Source organism: Dermochelys coriacea, chromosome 3 (assembly GCF_009764565.3).
Source record: "Dermochelys coriacea isolate rDerCor1 chromosome 3, rDerCor1.pri.v4, whole genome shotgun sequence".
NCBI lineage: Eukaryota > Metazoa > Chordata > Testudines > Dermochelyidae > Dermochelys > Dermochelys coriacea.
In genome coordinates this window covers 77,577,502-77,597,501 of record NC_050070.1, presented here as the reverse complement: position 1 = coordinate 77,597,501, position 20,000 = coordinate 77,577,502, and the positions used below count along the sequence as shown (strand labels likewise).

The following is a 20,000-nucleotide window of genomic DNA, read 5'->3' as shown; positions in this document are numbered from 1 at the left end:
AAGTGAGGATGCTAAGCAGCAAGGATGGGGTAGAGATTTAGGATAATCTGAGTATGGTTGAGAAAGTAAAAATTTCCCTAAGTTTTTGTCAGTTTTTTACCCCCCTATGTTTGACAGCTAGTGTCAAACATAGGGGGTAAAAATAGGAGAGCATATGAGAATGAGTGTATAAAAATGGAAATGAAGTGGAAATACAACTCAGAGTTTAATGTGCTCAAATTGGGGGTACCCGATAATCTCCATCCCAGAATATTGAAAGAACTGGTACATAAAATTGCAAATATGGTAGAAGGGATTTTTAATATATTTTATCAAATTGTGGATGGTACTGTATGATTGGGGAATAGCAAACCTAATACTTATATTTAATAAAGGTGAGGGGAAAGGATCCAGGCAACTACAGACCCATTAGTATGACCTCAATAGTATGCAAAACTTTAGAACAATTCTGAAGGAAAGAATAATTAAGGGCATGGAGGTAATTGGAAAATGGGATAAAATACAACATAGGTTTCCCAAAAACAGATTGTGCAAAACTAACTTGATGTCTTTCTGTGAGGTTTTTTTTTATCCAAAGGACATGGAGTAGATCTATTGTATCTGAACTTTAATAAAGCATTTGATATAGTACTGTGTAGGAAATTATTAGGTAAACTGGAGAAGATGGGGATTAGTACAGGAATTGTAAAGTGGATAAGGAACTGAATAATGTGAAATCAATGGGCTGTGCTGAAAGGAAAACTATTGGGTTGGAGGGAGGTACTAATGGTCTTCCTTAGTGATCAACCTTGGGACTGATATTATTTAATATTTTCATTAACAATCTTGGCACAAAAAAGGTGTGTGCTAATGAAATATACTAATGACTTAAAGTTGGGAGGCATCATCAATACAAAGAAGATTTGGAGTATAACCAGGAAGAACTGGATGACCTTGAGGACTGGAAAAATAGAAGTGGGATGAAATTAATAATATAAATGCATTCCTAGGACACCATGGGTTCTTGCTTTGTTTACGCAGTTTATGGATCTCCCATAGTCCTACACAATAACCCATGCTTTGAAGTTAACCTTCTCATCTGAAGTTCTAAGGCTTCAGTCCTGATGGGCCATCCAATTAGAGATGTACATAATACATTTAGTTATAGGCATCAAGACAATTAGTTTTCAAGAACAATGTGACAGCCAGGAACAATACTTCATTAGCTAATATGCAGTTTATACATCAAATAAATTCACATCTAAACCCTAAACATCCTTTGACCTAGGGTCAAAGTAGAAAGAGAGTAATCACAGGAAACAGGTGAAGACAATAACCGTATGTCACTAGCTTTCACGCATTTAAAGCAAATGTGATTACCTGGCACAAATGAATTAGTACATTTAACATTTCCTTGAGGTTGTGATCTGAGCTGGCTAGCTGTCAGCGCCTCAGGTAGGATGTGCAACGGTTGAGAATGGCCTGTGATTATACTGGAGGTCAAGCTAGATGATTATAATGCTCCCTTCTAGTCTTAAAAGCTATGAATCTGTCATATCTGTTACACCAATTCAGACAGAATATGTCAAGGGAACTGAAGCTGCATATACTTTTAGGTTATCACTGAGAGCTCTCTACTTCAGGGAGAAGCTCCACATCGTTTGCAAGGTACATTTGCCCAGCATCATGGCTCACATTCAGAGAGAAGTGAACTTTCAGGTTGACTGGCTCTGCAGAAATAGTGTCCCAGATACTGTGATTTGATACTGTTGATAAAAGTTGAGTTTTTATTGTGTTATTGTGAAGGAAAATACAATACACACCAAATAAGAATACTGTATATGCTTTAGAATTCAGGGGATGATCACTTAAAACCCAGACGAGTAAATGAGAGGAATGACTTTTCAAGAGGATTGACTTTTCACATTCTAAATTTAGGGAAATAACACAGTATCCCAGTTACCATTGCCTGTTAACTGTTGGAAGCTGACTTTTTATTAGAACTCATTTAAACAAAGACCAGTCTCTTTAACAAAGCTAACCCCATTTCCTGTAATTGCATGTTCTTCCAGCAATATTATTGATCTAACTAAAGTTCCTGTGCCAATTATTCTGAAGATGTTTTGTGGTTTGTGAAGATGTTTTAAGGCAGGATCTTTGGAATCTGAGTCTAGTGATCTGAGAAGAGTGAATTGGTGAAAAATCAATATTTTTTGTAGCTTTCCCAGCTGAGTAGAGCGGCTGAAAGGAAGAACTTATTATGGGAGCTGGGGAAAGATATTCAAGAAGCTGTGGAAGAAAGAGGTGAGGGGAAATAGGGAGGAACAATCTCTGAAGCAGACCCCAACATTTTGGGAAGAGGGAGCAAAATTATTGTGGATCCCAGCCCAATTTAATCTTAATCTATCCTTACTGGGCTTGCTGAAAAAACATTAGCGAGTAATGAGAATATTTGGTACATCTTCCTTGTTTGTATCTAGGAAGTGGAGTACTAATTTTTAATAATAGCAAGCAGGCTATTTCTTCCATTACTGTAGAGTATTTCAATGATTATAAAAGTGTGGATAAGACTCAACCTAGCATTCTGTGACAGAATTTAGGAAATATCTTGCAGAAATGGATTACTTGGAGTCTTACTGTAAAAACTTTTCTTAGATTACAGCAAAAGTGTATAGGATGCAAGTACCTGCTGTGTGAGCTTTTCTAGAGACTTGCTATTCGTACATTCACTCTGCAGACACTGGCATCTGCAGAGATGATTGTCAGTTTACTCTTCATGATGTTTCAGTTCTGAGCTTCTGAAAAGTTGAGGTTCAAAACTGCATCCAATTTTGAAAGTAGATTTTTTTTTTTTAAAGTTTACAAGAACCTGTAAGGAAATTGCAGAATGTTTTTTCTTGCAAGACCTTAAGGTTAATTCTGATTTTTGTTGTGAAGCACTGATTGTTTAAACATGAAATATTAAAGTGAATGTGGCTTTTTTTCCCCAGTGCAAAGTTGAGAAGGATTGTTTTGCTATATGTACCGAAAAAAAAATTCATATTTTTTTTCATTTAAATATAAATAAATGAAAGTCTCCTTAAAAGTTCATCTTCTGTTTTTAATATAGCTACATTTAATATCAACACTCAAACTAGAATGACTCGGTATCCATTCTCCAAACATACCTTTGAGAAAACCATGTATTCAAAGAGGATTCAGCTTGAATCATAGATTGATTTTCATAACTTGCAGATAAATGTTTCACAAACATATGATGTATTCATAATATAGGATACCCATTTTTATGGCAAACTATTTTGCAAATTCTGGGTAGTTTGAGAATAGCAAAGGGGTATGAATCTTAACTTCTAGATCACTGGCTGAAATCTGGACCACATCAGTAGTAAGCGAAAGTAATCCCCGACTACTCAATGGCATATATAAAATGAATTAGTGGCGTCAGTCCAATTCTTAGATGGCAAGTGTATACATTACTAAAACCTCATCACAAATTGACAATCTTACGAACAGTCATAGCAAAGGGAACAAATTTTCAAATGTACTGCAGAATGAATTATCCTCTGTTTGAGAGAATCCTTCCTGGTCAAGGGCAATATGGAAAAATGGTCATTTCTATCCATTTTCTATTATGAAATAGCAATACATTCACTAATAAAAAAAAATCTTTAGCCTGTGTTAACACTATCAAGTTAATCAAAGAATCCTTATGCCCCATTGTTCATTAATACAAGAAGAACAGTGTTAATTTTGCTCTATAAATCATAAGAATATTCTGGTTTCTTAACTCTTGTAATACAGTCTCAATGAAATATCCAGGCCTGAACTGTAATTATTCTCTTTAGTTTACAAGTTGCTTTTCAGATATAATGGTATTACTGTAAGCTTTATTTCAATAGTTAAAAGTTGCTTTTTTACTGAACCTAAAGAAAGAGAGGCAGGTAAGGTTTCTACATGTCCTCGAAGTCTGAGATTTGAGTATTCAGGCACTGATTTATCACATCATTTATAAGGACGTAAATAAACAACAAATGACTGTCCTTAACTCACAGTAGGGTGACCAGGTGTCTGGTTTTCAACCGCAACACCTGGTTGAAAAGGGACCCTGGTGGATCCAGTCAGCACTGCTTACCAGGCCGTTAAAAGTCTGGTTGGCGGTGCTGCTCAGCTAAGGCAGGCTAGTGCCTACCTGTCTTGAGGCACCGTGCTGTGCCGCAGAAGTGACCAGCAGATCCGGGTACTAGGTGCGGGAGCCTGAAAGCTCCACGTGCTGCCCCTGCCCCGTGTACCAGCTCCGCACTCCCATTGGCAGGGAACTGGCCAATGGGAGCTAGGGGGGCAGTGCTTGCGGGCAAGAACACCTCACGGCACTTCCCGGTCCACCCGCCTAGGACTCAGACCAGCTGAAGTGCGCGGTGCCCCAGGACAGGCAGGGAGCCTGCGTTAGCCCCCCTGCTGTGCCGCTGAGCATGAACCGCCCAAGGTAAGCCCATGCCCCAACCCCCTGTCCTGACCCCCCCCCCCAACCTGGAGCCTCCTCCTGCATCCCCAACCCAGAGCCGCCTCCCACACCTTGAACCCCCCTCATCCCCAGTCCCACCCCAGAGTCCTTACCCCTCTGTGCACCCCTACCTCAACCCACAGCCCCCTCCCACATTCCGAATCCGACAGCTCCAGCCTGGAGCCCTCTCCTGCACCCTAAACCCCTCCTCTCCAGCCCCACCCCAGAGTCCTCACCCCTACCACAGCCCAGTGAAAGTGAGTGAGGGTGGGGGAGAGTGAGGCACTGAGCGAGGGGGAATGTACTGAGCAGGAACAGGGACTCAGACAAAGGGCGGGGCTAGGGTGTTGAATTTTGTGTGGTTAGAAAGCAGCAATCCTAACTCTCAGCCATAAATGCCTGGCAGTAAACACCCAAAAAGTTACCATTGTTTGCCAGTGTTAAGTGTTGAGGGGTATATGAGACATCCATTTGCAGAGTATAGCTATAATATTGTTGGAAAATATCTTTAATGGTGGCCACTGTATCTGCAATTGCAAATTAAAGATGTTGCTTCTTATAGCATAAAGCTGTAACCCGTGGTGTCTGACAGGGTTCTCAGATGGTATACAGAGCGGGGGAAGATATCCATACTGCTTTTTATGCATGTTATATATACATCAGCTTATCTCCTTGATGATATTCTGTCTGGCTACACAGAGTGAATTAAAAGGGGCAGTTAGGAAGAGCAAGCAGTAAAAGAATCAATGGTAGATGTAAGACACCCGGGGTAAAAAACTTCAAGACGGTGAAGATAACAATAGCTGGGCCATTAATTGGGAAGATGCTGTTTCCAGGCACCAGCAAAGTTACTCATCCTTGGCCAGAGCTTAGAGATCAAAAGAGCCATAAACAATTAAAAGTATACCCTTGGCAAAAGATAGGGTGGGTGAGTCAGCAGCTCTTCAGGAGGTGGGGATGGAAAGAGAAACAGGACATTGGCAGACACACAGCAAGAGGCTGAGAATGCTGCAGGGTTGTCTCTCTCCCATCCCAAAGATTGAGGTCTCTAGGCTAAGTAGAAATCACCAAAACTTGGAAGGAAAGGATGAGGTTTAGGTAAGATGGAGGAGAGGGGGGAGGATATGTGTGGAGAGAGAGATGCACACATACTACACTTTCATTATTTTAACTCGGGGTTTTTTTTTCTTGTTATATGCCTTTGTATGAATAAACAATAAGCTGGTTTTGGAAAAAAACTGTCTTTAGCCACTGATCACAGCTCCTGAAGGAAAATCTCCTGCAGGGGCCAAGATCAACTGGATCTGCTAGAGAAGCCACAGTTGGTGAATAGGGGAGCTGCAACCCAGAGATCCAGTCTGAGTGGTTGAACAGTGGGGTTCTACTTTGGAGAGAAGTAAAGGAAGAAAATACTGTCACCTGAGGAGTACCCTCAAGAGGGGCTGCAAAGGGGTCTGAAGTGCCCTGTAACTGACAGGTGGTGAAAATTGGAAGCATGCTATTTTATTTATCACTGGTATCATTCAGTGAGACTTAGTGTATGTTTACAGTGCAGTTAGATGCCCGTGCCAGCTGACTTGGGCTTGTGTGGCTCAGGCGAAAGGGCTGGTTAATTGCAGTATACGTATTTGGGCTGGGACTGGAGCCTGGGCTCTGGGACCCTGTGAAAGGGGAGGGTCTTAGAGCTCGGGCTTCAGCCCAAGCCTGAACATTTGCACCCCAATTAAACAGCCCATTTGCCCAAGCCCCACAAACCTAAGTCAGCTGGCACAGGCCAGCCCCGGGTTCTTAATTGCAGTGTACACGTACTCTTAGTCTCCTAAGTCAGTTAAATGCTTTTGAAAATTTCACCCGTAGTGTTAGATTGATAGAATTGTTGTTTTTTGATGTAGTTGGCATGAATTTTCCTTTTTGGATGCTTAGGATTCTTTTTCCTGTTTGATAGATGCTCGTGACCACTCCAGAGAAATGGGATGTAGTGACAAGAAAGAGTGTTGGGGATGTAGCACTCTCTCAACTTGTAAAACTCCTGATTCTTGATGAAGTGCATCTGTTGCATGAAGACAGAGGACCAGTGCTAGAGAGTTTAGTGGCACGCACCTTACGTCAGGTAAGAGTAAAAATCTTCACATTGTCTTTCAGAAATAATTCAAGAATAAACAGAATTTAGAGGTAAGAAATCAAGTATTTTAAAATATTACCTCATGGTACTTTGGCAGCATGTAATTCTTTTAGTTGTAATAAATGCTACAATAAAAAGGAAGGAGGTGTATATTTCATTTTTGTCTAGCAATCGGACTTCCCTTATCGTATCATATTAAATGACTGGGAAGGGATGTCAAAAATTATGTCATGTAAATTTTGTTTGTGCTACTTTTGGCTACCAGCCTAAGGGGAAAATCAAAGTGTTTTTCATCGTTAAATGAATATTATATGTGAATAAATTTTTTAGGATTAATGCTTCATTAATGAATTATTAGTGTCTTAGTTTAGCCAGAACTATGAATGGGAACTTATATTTTACTAGGATTTTTCAATACGAAGTGAAATCTGCTGATATGATACTGTTTGACAAAGCATGAATGCAGAGTAGTAGATTGAAACTAAGGAAGATTTATAGGGCTGCTGGAAAAGTATTATGTAAAGGAGTAGAAGCATAATCTTGTTACGTGATATCTGACTGGTATTTTCTAAATACCAGAGGGGTGTGTAGCAGAGGCGGGAAAGAGGGAATAGAGAGCATAAAAAAATACCAGATTCTCGTGATCCAGTACAAATAGAAGTAGTTCAGAGATTGACAATGAATATGATTAGAGCCATGGTGCAGGCTTTCATATGAAGAGAGATTTGAAATTTAGGACTGTTCAATTTAGAGAGGAAGTGAATACGAAGGAATATGATAAAGTAATGAATGATATAAAGAAGATAAAATGGAGTTCCTATTTATCTTTTTTATAATATAAGAACAAGGGTACCTACAATGAAATTAACTGGCAAAAGAAGTGAAATAGATAAAAGGAAATATTGTTGTGCTCAACACATTGATCTGTGGGGTCAAAAAAGGGTTAGACATTTCTTTGAACAATTAGTGCACCCACAAGTACACTGTATAGGACAACTGTTTTAGAAGGACTTATAAACTCTCATGCTTTGTGGATGAAGCCAACCATTAACAAACAGGGGCTAAAAATAAACTTCCTTATAGGCAGGCTATTCCATAAGAGCCAACTGAAGGTTGCTTGCATGACAGAATACTGAACAAAAACACTGGTTAGATCTACTATGGTAATACTGATGTCTCTGTGTAAGTGCAATATAGGTGATAATTATTACCATTGCTACTGTTGCTACAAAATGTTGGAAAACGCTACTTAGTGCTAAGACCCTTTGTCTTAGAATACAGCTTTAAACCTTCCAGATCAGTGGATTTTTGATGAGTTCTGTGCAATTTTGTGTAGTGTTTTTTTTTCTTTTGTGGGAGGTATTGTTTGTTATCCCAGATGTCTTATAAAAAAGGCCTGGTATTCTAGTGTTGTTTTCTCTATTTTTAATGTAGAGGAGCAGCATCTATATACTCTTTTGTTCCTATGAGACTTGCAGCATCATTTTTTCATAGCACAAATATATTTTGTTTCAAATTGATATCACTGGAATTTTAAGACAATCAAAACTGAACTCTTGAATCGCTGTTGGACTTCAGCTAATTTTGTGTCCAGTAAATATGTAATTAAATAACGCCTCCCTCGCTCAGAAAACAAACAGGAAAAATCTTAAACCAAAAACAAACAGAAAAACACACCACCAACAATCATAGTTAATCAGAAATTGTAGCATCAGAAATTGAGCCCTCATGAATCACCAGTTGCTTTCATAATGGCAAGAAGAAGAAGAAATGGAGAGTACTACATATCTTCATAACAGAATTTGCAAAATTGGGGGGAAGGGAAGAGAAACGAATATAAAAATATTGAGATAGAAGAAAACTTCACTATGATAGACACACATTCTAGAAGAGAAGGCTAATAAACAGAGAAAACAAAACTGTGTAAACAGAACTTTTTGTAAAAGATTGGAAGGTAAGTGGTAGAAACAAAAAAAGATCAAAACGTTTTAGAATAATGAGCCCTCTAGAGGTGAAGGACAAACAAGCTGCATCTATTTTGAACAACAGCTGCCTAATATTGTTAAAATGGAAGCAAAAATTTGGGAGTTTGCAATCTGCTTTTTATAAAATTAAAGAATTCATTGCTGCATGAGGCGTTAGAAAGGAAGAAATGCCTCTTGTTTTCATTTATATTTTGCTTTAGACAGATTAAAGCAGGTTACTGCCATTGACTTCCTTTTGGACAGGATTTCACCCTAAAAAATGTAGAATAGTTCTCTCAATACAATCTTATATCTTATGCCAAAACTCTGTTTTATTTCAAACAAACATAAAAAGTCTGGCCTTTTAAGACAGAGAGACTGATGTGGACTTGAAAACCAATGAGACAAGAATGCCAATATGGAACGTGCAACTTTATTAACTAACAGGGACTTTTCTCCTCCCCACAACACATGGACAAACACACGCACTCTGTCGCTGTCTCTCTCAAATTACCAGCAGGGCCATTCCAGTGCAGGGCTCTACAAACTTGAGGATGATATGAAGGCACTGCCTTCTCTACACCTTCAGACCTGGGACCCAGAGTACCAACCCTACTTTCCTTCACTCAGGAAGTAAGAGAGATGAGATGACAGGAGCCATGTGCTGTGTGACATATGGATACATGCCTCCTCACCATGTGATGTCATGCTCTGGACCCATGCCCACACAGCATATTGGAGAAATATAGTCTAGACAAACTGTAAGCGGTAAACAGGGTCCTCGAGACAGCAGGGAGTGGAGATGGCAGGAGACAAAGAAAATGAACATGGAGCCTCTTTCTCTACCAGACTCCATTTCACCTTCTTTACTGTTGGAATAAACTTTGCTTTGAGTTGTAATTCTCTGAAGAATCCACTTCCAAATTAACTGGACTATAAAAGAAAAAGGCAGAAAATCCCAAACTCATGCTCTCTCTTTGATGTAAGAAGACAAAGGAACCAGCCCTTTGACTTCAGCGGGAGATCCTGACCTGAGAATTTGGTCAGCCATGTTGCTGGGTACATGTGATAAGGATTTTACCTTGAACCAAATCTATCTTAAGTTTTAGCTACTAGAAAGCATTTTATCTTTTTTTCTCATGTAATCAGTTCTGACTTTAATTCTGATACTTGAATTCGCTTAAAATCCTATCTTCTTTTGTTATTGAACTTGTGGCTCACAATTGAGTGGGAAGGGCACATCAAGTGGGGTCCTTCCGAGATCTGTCTTGGGTCCAGTTCTATTTGATATCTCATGGATTATGAGATAGAGAATACGCTTATGAAGTTTGCAGATGATACCAAGATGAGAGGGATTTCAAGTGTTTACAGGATTAAAATTTAAAATGATCTTGACAAAACAGACAAATGGTCTGACAAATCCTAAGCACTACACTTAGGAAGAAATAATCAGTTGAACAAATACAAAATGGGAAATGACTGCCTAGGAAGGAGTACTGCAGAAAAGGACCTCGGGGTTATAATGGATTACAAACTAAATATAGGTCAACAGTATAATACTGTTTGGGGGAAGAACGCAAACATCATTCTGGGAGGTATTAGCAATACACAAGAAGTAATTCCTCCACTCTACTCACCACTGGAGTATTGGGTCCAGTTCCGGGTAGTACACTTTGGGAAAGATATGGACAAATTGGAGAAAGTTCAGAAGAGAGTAATAAAAAATGATTAAAGATCTAGCAAACATGACCTAAGAGGAAAGATTGAAAAAAACTGGGTTTGTTTAATCTGGAGAAGAGAAAACTAAGGTGGGACATAAGTCTTCAAATACATAAAAGTTTGTTATAAAGAAAAGGGTGATAAATTGTTCTCTTTAACCAATGGGGACAGGACAAGAAGTAATGGAATTTAATTGCAGCAAGGGAGATTTAGGTTAGAAAAAAATCCTAAATGTAAGGGTAATTAAACACAGGAACAAATTACCTAGGGAGGTTGTGGAATCTCCATCAGTGGAGGTTTAAAAGAACAGGTTAGACAAACACCAGTCAGGATCTCCTAGATAATATTTAGTCTCACCTCAGAGCAGGGAACTGGGCTAGATAACCTACTGAGGTTCCTTCCAGTCCTACATTTGTATGGTTACAGGGCCCTCCAATTGGTTCCTTTTTGACCTCGCAACTGCACTGAAACCTGCCACAGAGGAGACAGTAATCAGTTTACACATCTACCTGAATCCTGCCCAGCAGCTAGAAAGGCATCCACCTGCTGCCTGAGGTCCTTTTTTTAAAAAAAAAAACCTCACTCCATGTTGGATAGCTGTACTCCATCCTGTCAAAACAGTTCATCTTCATCACTCAAGGTTTGCAAGCATGGCAAACCATTCTATACTAGCCTCTGCTAATCTCTGAGAGTGATTTGTCCTTTTGATCCACCTAGGATACCACATCATCCATCCATGATTTTCTTTTTCTGCCTCATGTTCTTCCGTCAGTTTTCCCTTCTAGTGCTTGTGTTTAGGGGTTGCCTGCTGAACCTCTTAAATTGTATCCTATAAATAGAATCTTTCATTTAATAAAATCTTTGACTAGTGTTTGAAGAGTTCCAGTCATTTCTAATACTTTTTCATTAGGAGTATGACCTATCCATGATACTTTCAGAACTCCTCTTTATCACCATAATTTGAAGGATTGTAATTTATTGATTGTTTGAATGTCCTTGTTTCACAGCCATCGTTTAACACAGACCAAATGTAAGTTTTTAAGAGCTGGACTTTATTCTTCAGATTTACATCTCTTCTCATCAGATATTTATTTTTTTCGGAGTGTCTCTTCAGCTCTTTCTATTCTGGTGCAGACTTCAGTATCTGATCTTCCATCTTCTAATGATGCTTCCTGAGAAGCAGTAGTTTGTCACTTGATGTATGGCTGTGTCACTCACTGGAATCTTGCATACCATCATAATTTGTCTTGTCCACATTCAACTCTAGACCATATGCTTTGTCACATTCATGTATAATTTTCCACTAACTTCATTAGATCATCTTCTGAATCAGCCAACCACACTGTCATCTGCATAGTGAATGTTAACCTGTTTTCCATTTATCTTAATATCTTCTTCTGTTTCTTCAAATAATTTAATCAAACTATAAAAGTTGAATAAAGTTGGTGGCAATATACAACCTTGTCTCACTCTTCTCTTGATCTCTGTTAGATTTTCATTTCCATCTCTTTTATAATTGCCTTCTGATTCCAGTATAACTGTGTTATTATTGGGAGTTTATAATAGCGTTTATCTTGACTTTCCACATTTGAAACCATATTGTTCGCATATTTCCTTATCAAACTTTCCTTGTATTTGGTCTTGAACAACTCGCAAAAGTACCTTAGAGGCATATGACACTAGGCTGAGTGTTCTGTAGTTGTTACAATCCATAGCATTGGTTTTTTTGGAAGAATGTAGATACCCAGTGAAGTTGTAAAGTTGTCTGGTGATTTGCTTGTCTCAGACGTAATCTTTGTTACCTCTGATGGGCCTTTCAAACCTTCATCCCCTATGGTTTTTAACAGTTCAGCTGGTATTCCAATGCAACCTAGTGCTTTTTCATTCAGAAGTCTTTTTTTATTGCTGCCATGACTTCATCCATTATTGGAAGGCTTACTTTATTAATCTCTGGTAGAGGATTTTTCAGGGCTATCACCACCATATAGTTCTTTGATGTTGTCTCACTGTCTCTCATTCTTACCTTTCAGGGTCTTTAAAATACTGTCAGTTTTTGTCCTAATGTATCATATGGTCATCTTTCTTCTGTAATTGAAAGCTCTTATCTTTTGATTTGTGGGCCACTTACTGAATGAGGGAGGCAACCTAGTGACAGAGGATGTGGAAAAAGCTAATGTACTCAATACTTTCTTTGCCTCTGTCTTCACGAACATGGTTAGCTCCCAGACTACTGCACTGGGCAGCCCAGCATGGGGAGGAGATGACCAGCCCTCTGTGGAGAAAAAAGTGGTTCGGGACTATGTAGAAAAGCTGGACAAGCACAAGTCCATGGGGCCAGATGCACTGCATTCGAGAGTGCTAAAGGTGTTGGCGGATGTGATTGCAGAGCCATTGGCTATTATCTTTGAAAACTCATGGCGATTGGGGGAGGTCCTGGACGACTGGAAAAAGGCTAATGTTGTGCCCATCTTTAAAAAGGGAAGGAGGAGGATTTGGGGAACTACAGGCCAGTCAACCTCACCTCAGTCCCTGGAAAAATCATGGAGCAGGTCCTCAAGGAATCAATTCTGAAGCACTTAGAGGAGAGGAAAGTGATTAGGAGCAGTTGGCATGGATTCACCAAAGGCAAGTCATGCCTGACTAATCTAATTGTCTTCTATGATGAGATAACTGGCTCTGTGGATGAGGGGAAAGCAGCGAACGTGTTATTCCTTGACTTTAGCAAAGCTTTTGATACGGTCTCCCACAGTATTCTTGCCAGCAAGTTAAAGTAGTATGGGCTGGGTGAATGGACTATAAGGTAGATAGAAAGCTGGCTAGATTGTCAGGCTCAACAGGTAGTGATCAATGGCTCCATGTCTAGTTGGCAGCTGGTATCAAGCAGAGTGCCCCAAGGGATGGTCCTGGGGCCTGTTTTGTTCAATAACTTCATTAATGATCTGGAGTATGGCGCGAACTGCACCCTCAGCAAATTTGCAGATGACACTAAACTGAGAGGAGTGATAGATATGCTGGATGGTAGGAATAGGAAACAAAGGGACCTAGACAAATTAGAGGATTGGGCCAAAAGAAATCTGAGGAGGTTCAACAAAGACAAGTGCAGAGTCCTGCACTTAGGACAGAAAAATCCCATGCACCACTACAGACTAGGGACCGAATGGCTAGGCAGCAGTTCTGCAGAAAAGGACTGAGGGTTTACAGTGGATGAGAAGCTGGATATGAGTCAATAGTGTGCCCTTGTTGCCAAGAAGGCTAACGGCATTTTGGGCCATGTAAGTAAGGGCATTGCCAGAAGATCGAGGGACATGATCGTTCCCCTCTATTCGGCATTGGTAAGGCCTCATCTGGAGTACTGTGTCCAGTTTTGGGCCCCACACAACAAGAGGGATGTGGAAAAATTGGAAAGAGTCCAGCGGAGGGCAACAAAAATGATTAGGGGGCTGAAACACATGACTTATGAGGAGAGGCTGAGGGAACTGGAATTATTTAGTCTGCAGAAGCGAAGAATGAGGGGGGATTTGATAGCTGCTTTCAGCTACCTGAAAGAGGGTTCCAAAGAGGATGGATCTAGACTGTTCTCCCTGGTAGCAGATGACAGAACAAGGAGTAATGATCTCAAGTTGCAGTGGGGGAGGTTAGGTTGGATATTAGGAAAAACGTTTTCACTCGGAGGGTGGTGAAGCACTGGAATGTGTTACCTTGGGAGGTGGTAGAATCTCCTTCCTTAGAGGTTTTTAAGGTCAGGCTTGACAAAGCCCTGGCTGGGATGATTTAGTTGGGGATTGGTCCTGCTTTGAGCAGTGGGTTGTACTAGATGACCTCCTGAGGTCCTTTCCAACTCTGATATTCTGTGAGGTGAGAACAGCCTGCCATAGAGTTAATGAAGGTTCACTTACTTTTCCCACAGTGTCCCTCCTTCTCTGTCCTCTCAGAAAGCCAAATTGAGGAAACCTAGCTGGAGGTGAAATGCCCTTTTTTGTGAACCCAATGAATAATAATTAGTCCACATATACAGATAGCTATAGGTCAGGCTTTACTGCTGGATCCTGAAGAAGAACAAACAATAGCATGTTCAGCTGTGAAAGTTCCAGTTCAAATATTATTACTTTGAGGAGGCTGAATGTAAGACCTAAAGACTTGTGATTGCAAGTGTCCAATATTATGTATCTCATCTGCTGCCTGTCATAACATTGCAGAGAATGTAGCTGACCGAGTTCTAAATGAACAGGAGTCAGTCTTTTTGAATGCAAACTTAGAAACTTGACTTTTCTTCAACACTGCTGTGAACTGAAACATGTTTTAAAAAAAAATCTCATCTTCGTGTATGAAGAGAGGTCCTGGACCCAAAGGCTGAATTGTGATGAATGCTTTTAATGTCTGCACAGGGCAAACATCTACTTCGCTACTCTCATTCAGCACAATCTTGATATCTCAACCAAGCTGACCTGGTTTTGAGTGATGTGAAGTTGAGCTGACTTCTTCCTTGCTTCAAATGAAAATCTCTCCTTGCTAGTACCCTGTCTGACTCGTTGTTCTTTAATTAAGAACAAGAGGCCCTACCCTAAAATCTCCCCAGAAGACAACTGGGAATAATGCCTTTAAAGAAGAGAGCCTTGCTGTCACTCCTACAAATCTAAATAGTGACTGATTCTTCTTTGAGTGCTGGTTCCCATGTGTGTTCCACATGTGGGTATGCATGGGCACCATGCGCCTAAGATTGGATATTTCTATCAAGTAGTGTCTGTTGTTCCATGCCTACGCAGTTGCTTGCCTTGTGCTCCAAACTGAGGCTATAAGGGGCAGTAGATCACCAGCAGTTCTGCCTTAAGCAGAACTGCTTTGCTGCCACTACTACAAATTTGAATAGTGACTGGTATTCTGGAATCTACTGTAAGGCCTTTTGAACATGACCAGTCTTACAGTAACACATGAACTAAAACCCTGAAGCCTGGATCAAGGAAAGCACCTCCCTTGTGCAAAAATAAATGTCTGCTTGTCTACCTGCAGTTGCTGATGTCAAACTTAATTATGCCTATCATAAATTGACTACTTGAGATTCTAGGATAGACCATATGTGGGAAGGACCAACGTTTCTTCTACAAAAGTTACCGACAAAAACCTCTTTTTGGGACTTAAGGTTGTTCACTTGATATATCGAAGTGGGTTTTTTTGGTTTTTTTTTTTTTTTTTTTTTTTTTTTTTTTTTTTTAAGATTATGCTTCTTTAAAAAAAAGACATTTTGGCAATTATCTTTATAAAGAAGCTACATTATAAAATAACTGGATGGAATGCGTTTGTCCATTATCATATACTAATTTAAAGGTGGCAGAATCTGGCCCTTTATGTCATGTTGTCTCATTGAGTAAGATGCTGCTCAACATGAATAAAGATGGTAGACTAAAATGAATATATAGGATACATAAATTTTTAGACTGCATATTTGATAAAACATATTGGTTAGATGGCTTGTGATAAAATAAAAACTAGGGTGTATTACTTAATAATAGCTAACATTTAAGCCCTTAATGTGTATCAAAAGCACTATGAAGCATAGCAATATGATGGCTGCTGGTGAGTTTAATTATTAACTAAATGGGCAGACAGACCATCTCTTCATCGGCTAACTCCAAGGAATTGAAAGATACCTTAAAATGTTTTAATTGGAGTAATGTATTTAGGGATCCCCCAACGTATAAAGATCGAGTTCCATTCCAACCCTTCTCAAACTAATTGTGGAATGGATATTTCGTTTCATCTTAGACTGTTCAAACAATGTAATCTCTACAAAACATATCATTCATAATCGTATCTAATCATGCACCAGTGTTTTGAGGGATTAATAGCAGTGCTACACACAAGATAAGAATGGAAAGTTCAACACTGTTATTAAAATACATTCATTTTACACATGAAGATAAAAAAATCTGCTATCCATATTGTTGAACAATAACTACCCATGGAACAAATCACATATTGCTTCCTAGAAAATAAGGAAACTCTTGCAGATAAATAGCCCAGAATTACTATTTACCAATTCAATTACTGCTTACTATTTACCAATTCCTGTTTTAAAATATTTAATAATATTGTTATATATATTTTTCTTGTTAGTGATTTTACACTGAGGTCTGAAGGGAGAAAATGTGTATTCCAGAATTTCCTGCCTAGTCATACTGTCATACATATTACCTATTTTACATACTACTTTTGTATCTTTAACCAAGTTTCAAAGGAAACTTTGGGGGAGGAGTGCACGGGAGACAGCAAGACATTCTCAGTACGTAGGCATCAAGGAAGAAGTTGTCAAAAGTGTTCACTGATTTTGTTGCCAAACGAGATAACTTGGATCTAAGGTTCAGAGACAGCTTCCATTGACTTAACTTGGAAATGTAAGTGATTAAGTACTTATTGTCTGAAGTTGGGTACCCAGGAATTGAGAACTGAAGTGTGGACAAAATTAGAGGGCACTTGAAAATTTAGACTCTAATGTGTGTAGATGGAGAAAGAGGACGGGAAGGATGTTAATTGTAATTTAGAAATAGATAATGGATTTTTCTTTTGAAGTGGTATGCATTTGGCCAAATCCCTTTCTCTGCTACAGCTACTTTGTGCCAGTCTACCAGCGTAGAACATCTGCAAAGCTGACTTGGCAGGCTACCCAATGATGGTGTTGGTGTGGGGGAATCCCCAGGTGGGGTACACTGGAGAGTAGGAGCTGTGCCCCAAGTTGCACCTAAGGCTAGAGAAGGTGTAGAAGAGGCTTGTGGCTATGTTTCGGGGCCCCTCCTTACCAGTTGTTCTGGGTACCAAACCTGTGACATTGAAACACCTGAAAAAAGATATGTATAATAGAATTGCTGACATAATCTTAGCTCTAGTAGAATGAACAGGTCATTAATGCATTTTTCATTTGCACTTTTCAATTTTTGAAGAATGTTTTTGCAAGTGATTTAAATTGACTTTACTAAACTTTTTTTTAGTGGAAAAAATTGCTTTGAGCTCTGCTGATATACTGTGGATATAACATCAAAAGATTTCTTTGAAACTATTTTGTAGCTTTGATGTTTAAAGTTATGTAGTCTTGAGCATAACACAGATGTAAAATCAAAATGTTTAAACCTTTTTAATCAAAATTTCTATAGCTCTGTAATATCTATTTAGCGTATTGGTTTAAAAGACCAGTTGAACTGTTTTCTGAATTGGTGATGCATATTTTGAAGAATCTGGTAGTCATTATCCAGAGATGTTGATGGCTTCTTGACACTTTTGCTACTTAAGGAGGTAGCTCCCTCACAAAAGACAAACTGGATATTACACAAATTCTGAGCTGAACAGTGGGAATAGCATTCGAGTTTTTGTGATTCTCCCTCCTTCCCAAATGAATCACAGATTAAACAACTAAAATTAAAATAAATTATAAAATTTTGTCAATAATTGAATAAAACTGAACACAGAGTACCTAGAATTGGTCAAAACATTTTGGTGAAACAAACTTGTCCTCATTTTTGACCCAAAAAAAAAAAAAGTTTAGAATTTTTTCAGCCAGCTTCTATACAACTAAAGACAAATACAAATCTCTTTAGGCAGTTTACTCTATCACATTGAAATTGTAGAATTAATTATAATCCTAGTTAATATAATACACAATATTGCAAGGCTTGCAAAAAATAATCCTAATATGTACCTTGTATGTAAAAATCCTAATATGTACATCCTCCTCTTAATACATGTCTTTTGACCAAAGGAGCAAAATCAATAAAATGAGCTTTGAGGTAAGTTTAAAAATGAGGGAGAACATAGTTGTTGGTGAAACCTGAGACTTGAGACCTGTAATATGATTCAAGATGTTTAGGTAGTCATTCATAATATCAATTGCTCAGAATAATTTTCTGTTTAGTGCCTCCTAAATCCTTTGAGTGTGAGTTTTAAAAAACTGGTTTGTACTAAAAATCTCTAATGTATATCTCTTTAATAATAATAATAATAATAATTAATAAATTAAAATTAATAAATCCGTCTGTGTTCCTGCAACATTAAGCACTTCTTTTGATATTTCTTTCATCCAAACATATCCTCAGCATAATTATGCTAGATCAACTTCTTGTTATCTACACTTGGAACAGTTAAATTAGGTCATAATCATTGGTTGAGACAACTGGAATAGACAGTGTTTATGATTTTAGTTGGAGTAAAGGAAAATGTCAAAGATGATGCTTTTGGGTGAACATTCTACCCCTGATGTCATGTCTGTATTGTATTCATAACATTTAGAAAAATTATTTTCTAACATTTATTAGGAGTTCACTTATAACAGGCAGGCAGGCTCCCTATTTGACTCCCTTGACTCTCAGGAGCACCTGTGATTTTTAGATGTTAGGCAGTACTTGCTATGTTTTTTCCCCACAGAAAAAAAAGGGAAATAAGCATTCTCAAATCCTCCAGAATGCGCATATCCTTAAAACATAAATTCCCTAGGTTTCTAATAAAGCCAACTGAACCCTCCCACCAAAATTCCATTATGTGGCATCATATTTACACCCACATGGGCTATTAGCACGGCTGGAACCTTGATATTCACCACTCAGAACACTGCTGTTTGAGTTAATGAAGTAACTGATAGCAGTATTCAGAGCAGCAGCCATGTTGGTCTGTATCTGCAAAAAGAACAGTTTACGAAAGCTTGTGCTCAAATAAATGTGTTAGTCTCTAAGCTGCCACATGTACTCCTTTTCTGATAGCAGTAGTAAGTTATGTTTGTGTGGACCATCGTTCGAGTGGGATGAGACACATTGCCTATGGGTTTCATAAATATTTGCTGAGAGTAGAAGAACAGTGATACATAGCAATCTCTGGTTCTGGAGGGGAGTGTGTTGTAGTGGTCACAGACCTTTCTGTCTGTATCCCAAAGGTTTAACCCATTCTGTCCCATCCTCTCCAACCTGTCCTTGCCCCAGTCTCTCTCCTCCACCACTAGCTCACCTTATCCCAGTTACCCCTTCTCCCCATGGCATTATTTTATCCCAAACCCAGTTGCTTTGCCTACAATTAATATAAGGCCACCCAGCATGGGTAATCCTCCTTTCCCTTTTTGAATATTGGCCCATTAGCAATCTTCCAGTCTTCTGGAATATTCCTGCTATTCTAAGGAAAGAAGAAACACAAGCTAGAATAGGGAAAGAACAGATTTAAAAATGTTTAGATAAATTAGAGGTATTCAAGTCAGCAGGGCATAATGACATTCACCATAGGGTACTTAAGGAGCTAGCTGAAGCAATCATGAAACCATTAGCAATTATCTTTGAGAACTCATGGAGGACAAGTGAAGTTGTAGAGGAATGAAGAAGGGCAAGCATGACACCTGCCTTTAAAAAGGGGAACAAAGAGGACTCGGGGAATTATGGACCAGTCCAACTTAGATACCAGGAAAAATACTGGAACAAAAGATTAAACAGTCAGTTTGTAAGCACCCAGAGGATAATATGGTATTAAGGAATAGCTAACATGGATTTGTCAAGAACAAATCATGCAAAACCAACCTAATTTCTTTCTTTCACAAGGTACAAACTTAGTGGAAGGCGACAATCTATAGATGTGATATATATTTATTTTAGTAAGGCTGTTGACAAAGTCCCATGTGACATTCTCATAAAGCAAACAAGGGAAATGTGGCCTAGATGAAATTACTGTAATGTGGGTCCACTACTGGATGAAAAAA

The 20,000-nt window shown here is 38.9% G+C and overlaps 1 protein-coding gene across 2 annotated transcripts in view; it reads left to right on the top strand.

The window, feature by feature from the left end:
- ASCC3 (activating signal cointegrator 1 complex subunit 3) overlaps positions 1–20,000 on the top strand; it is a 472,978-nt gene that overhangs the window by 146,457 nt on the left and 306,521 nt on the right. For both annotated transcript variants that reach the window (XM_038393749.2, XM_043510710.1), the window contains one exon: positions 6,426–6,590. In XM_038393749.2, coding sequence (XP_038249677.2) covers positions 6,426–6,590 — 165 coding nt within the window. The remainder of the gene's footprint in view (positions 1–6,425; positions 6,591–20,000) is intronic.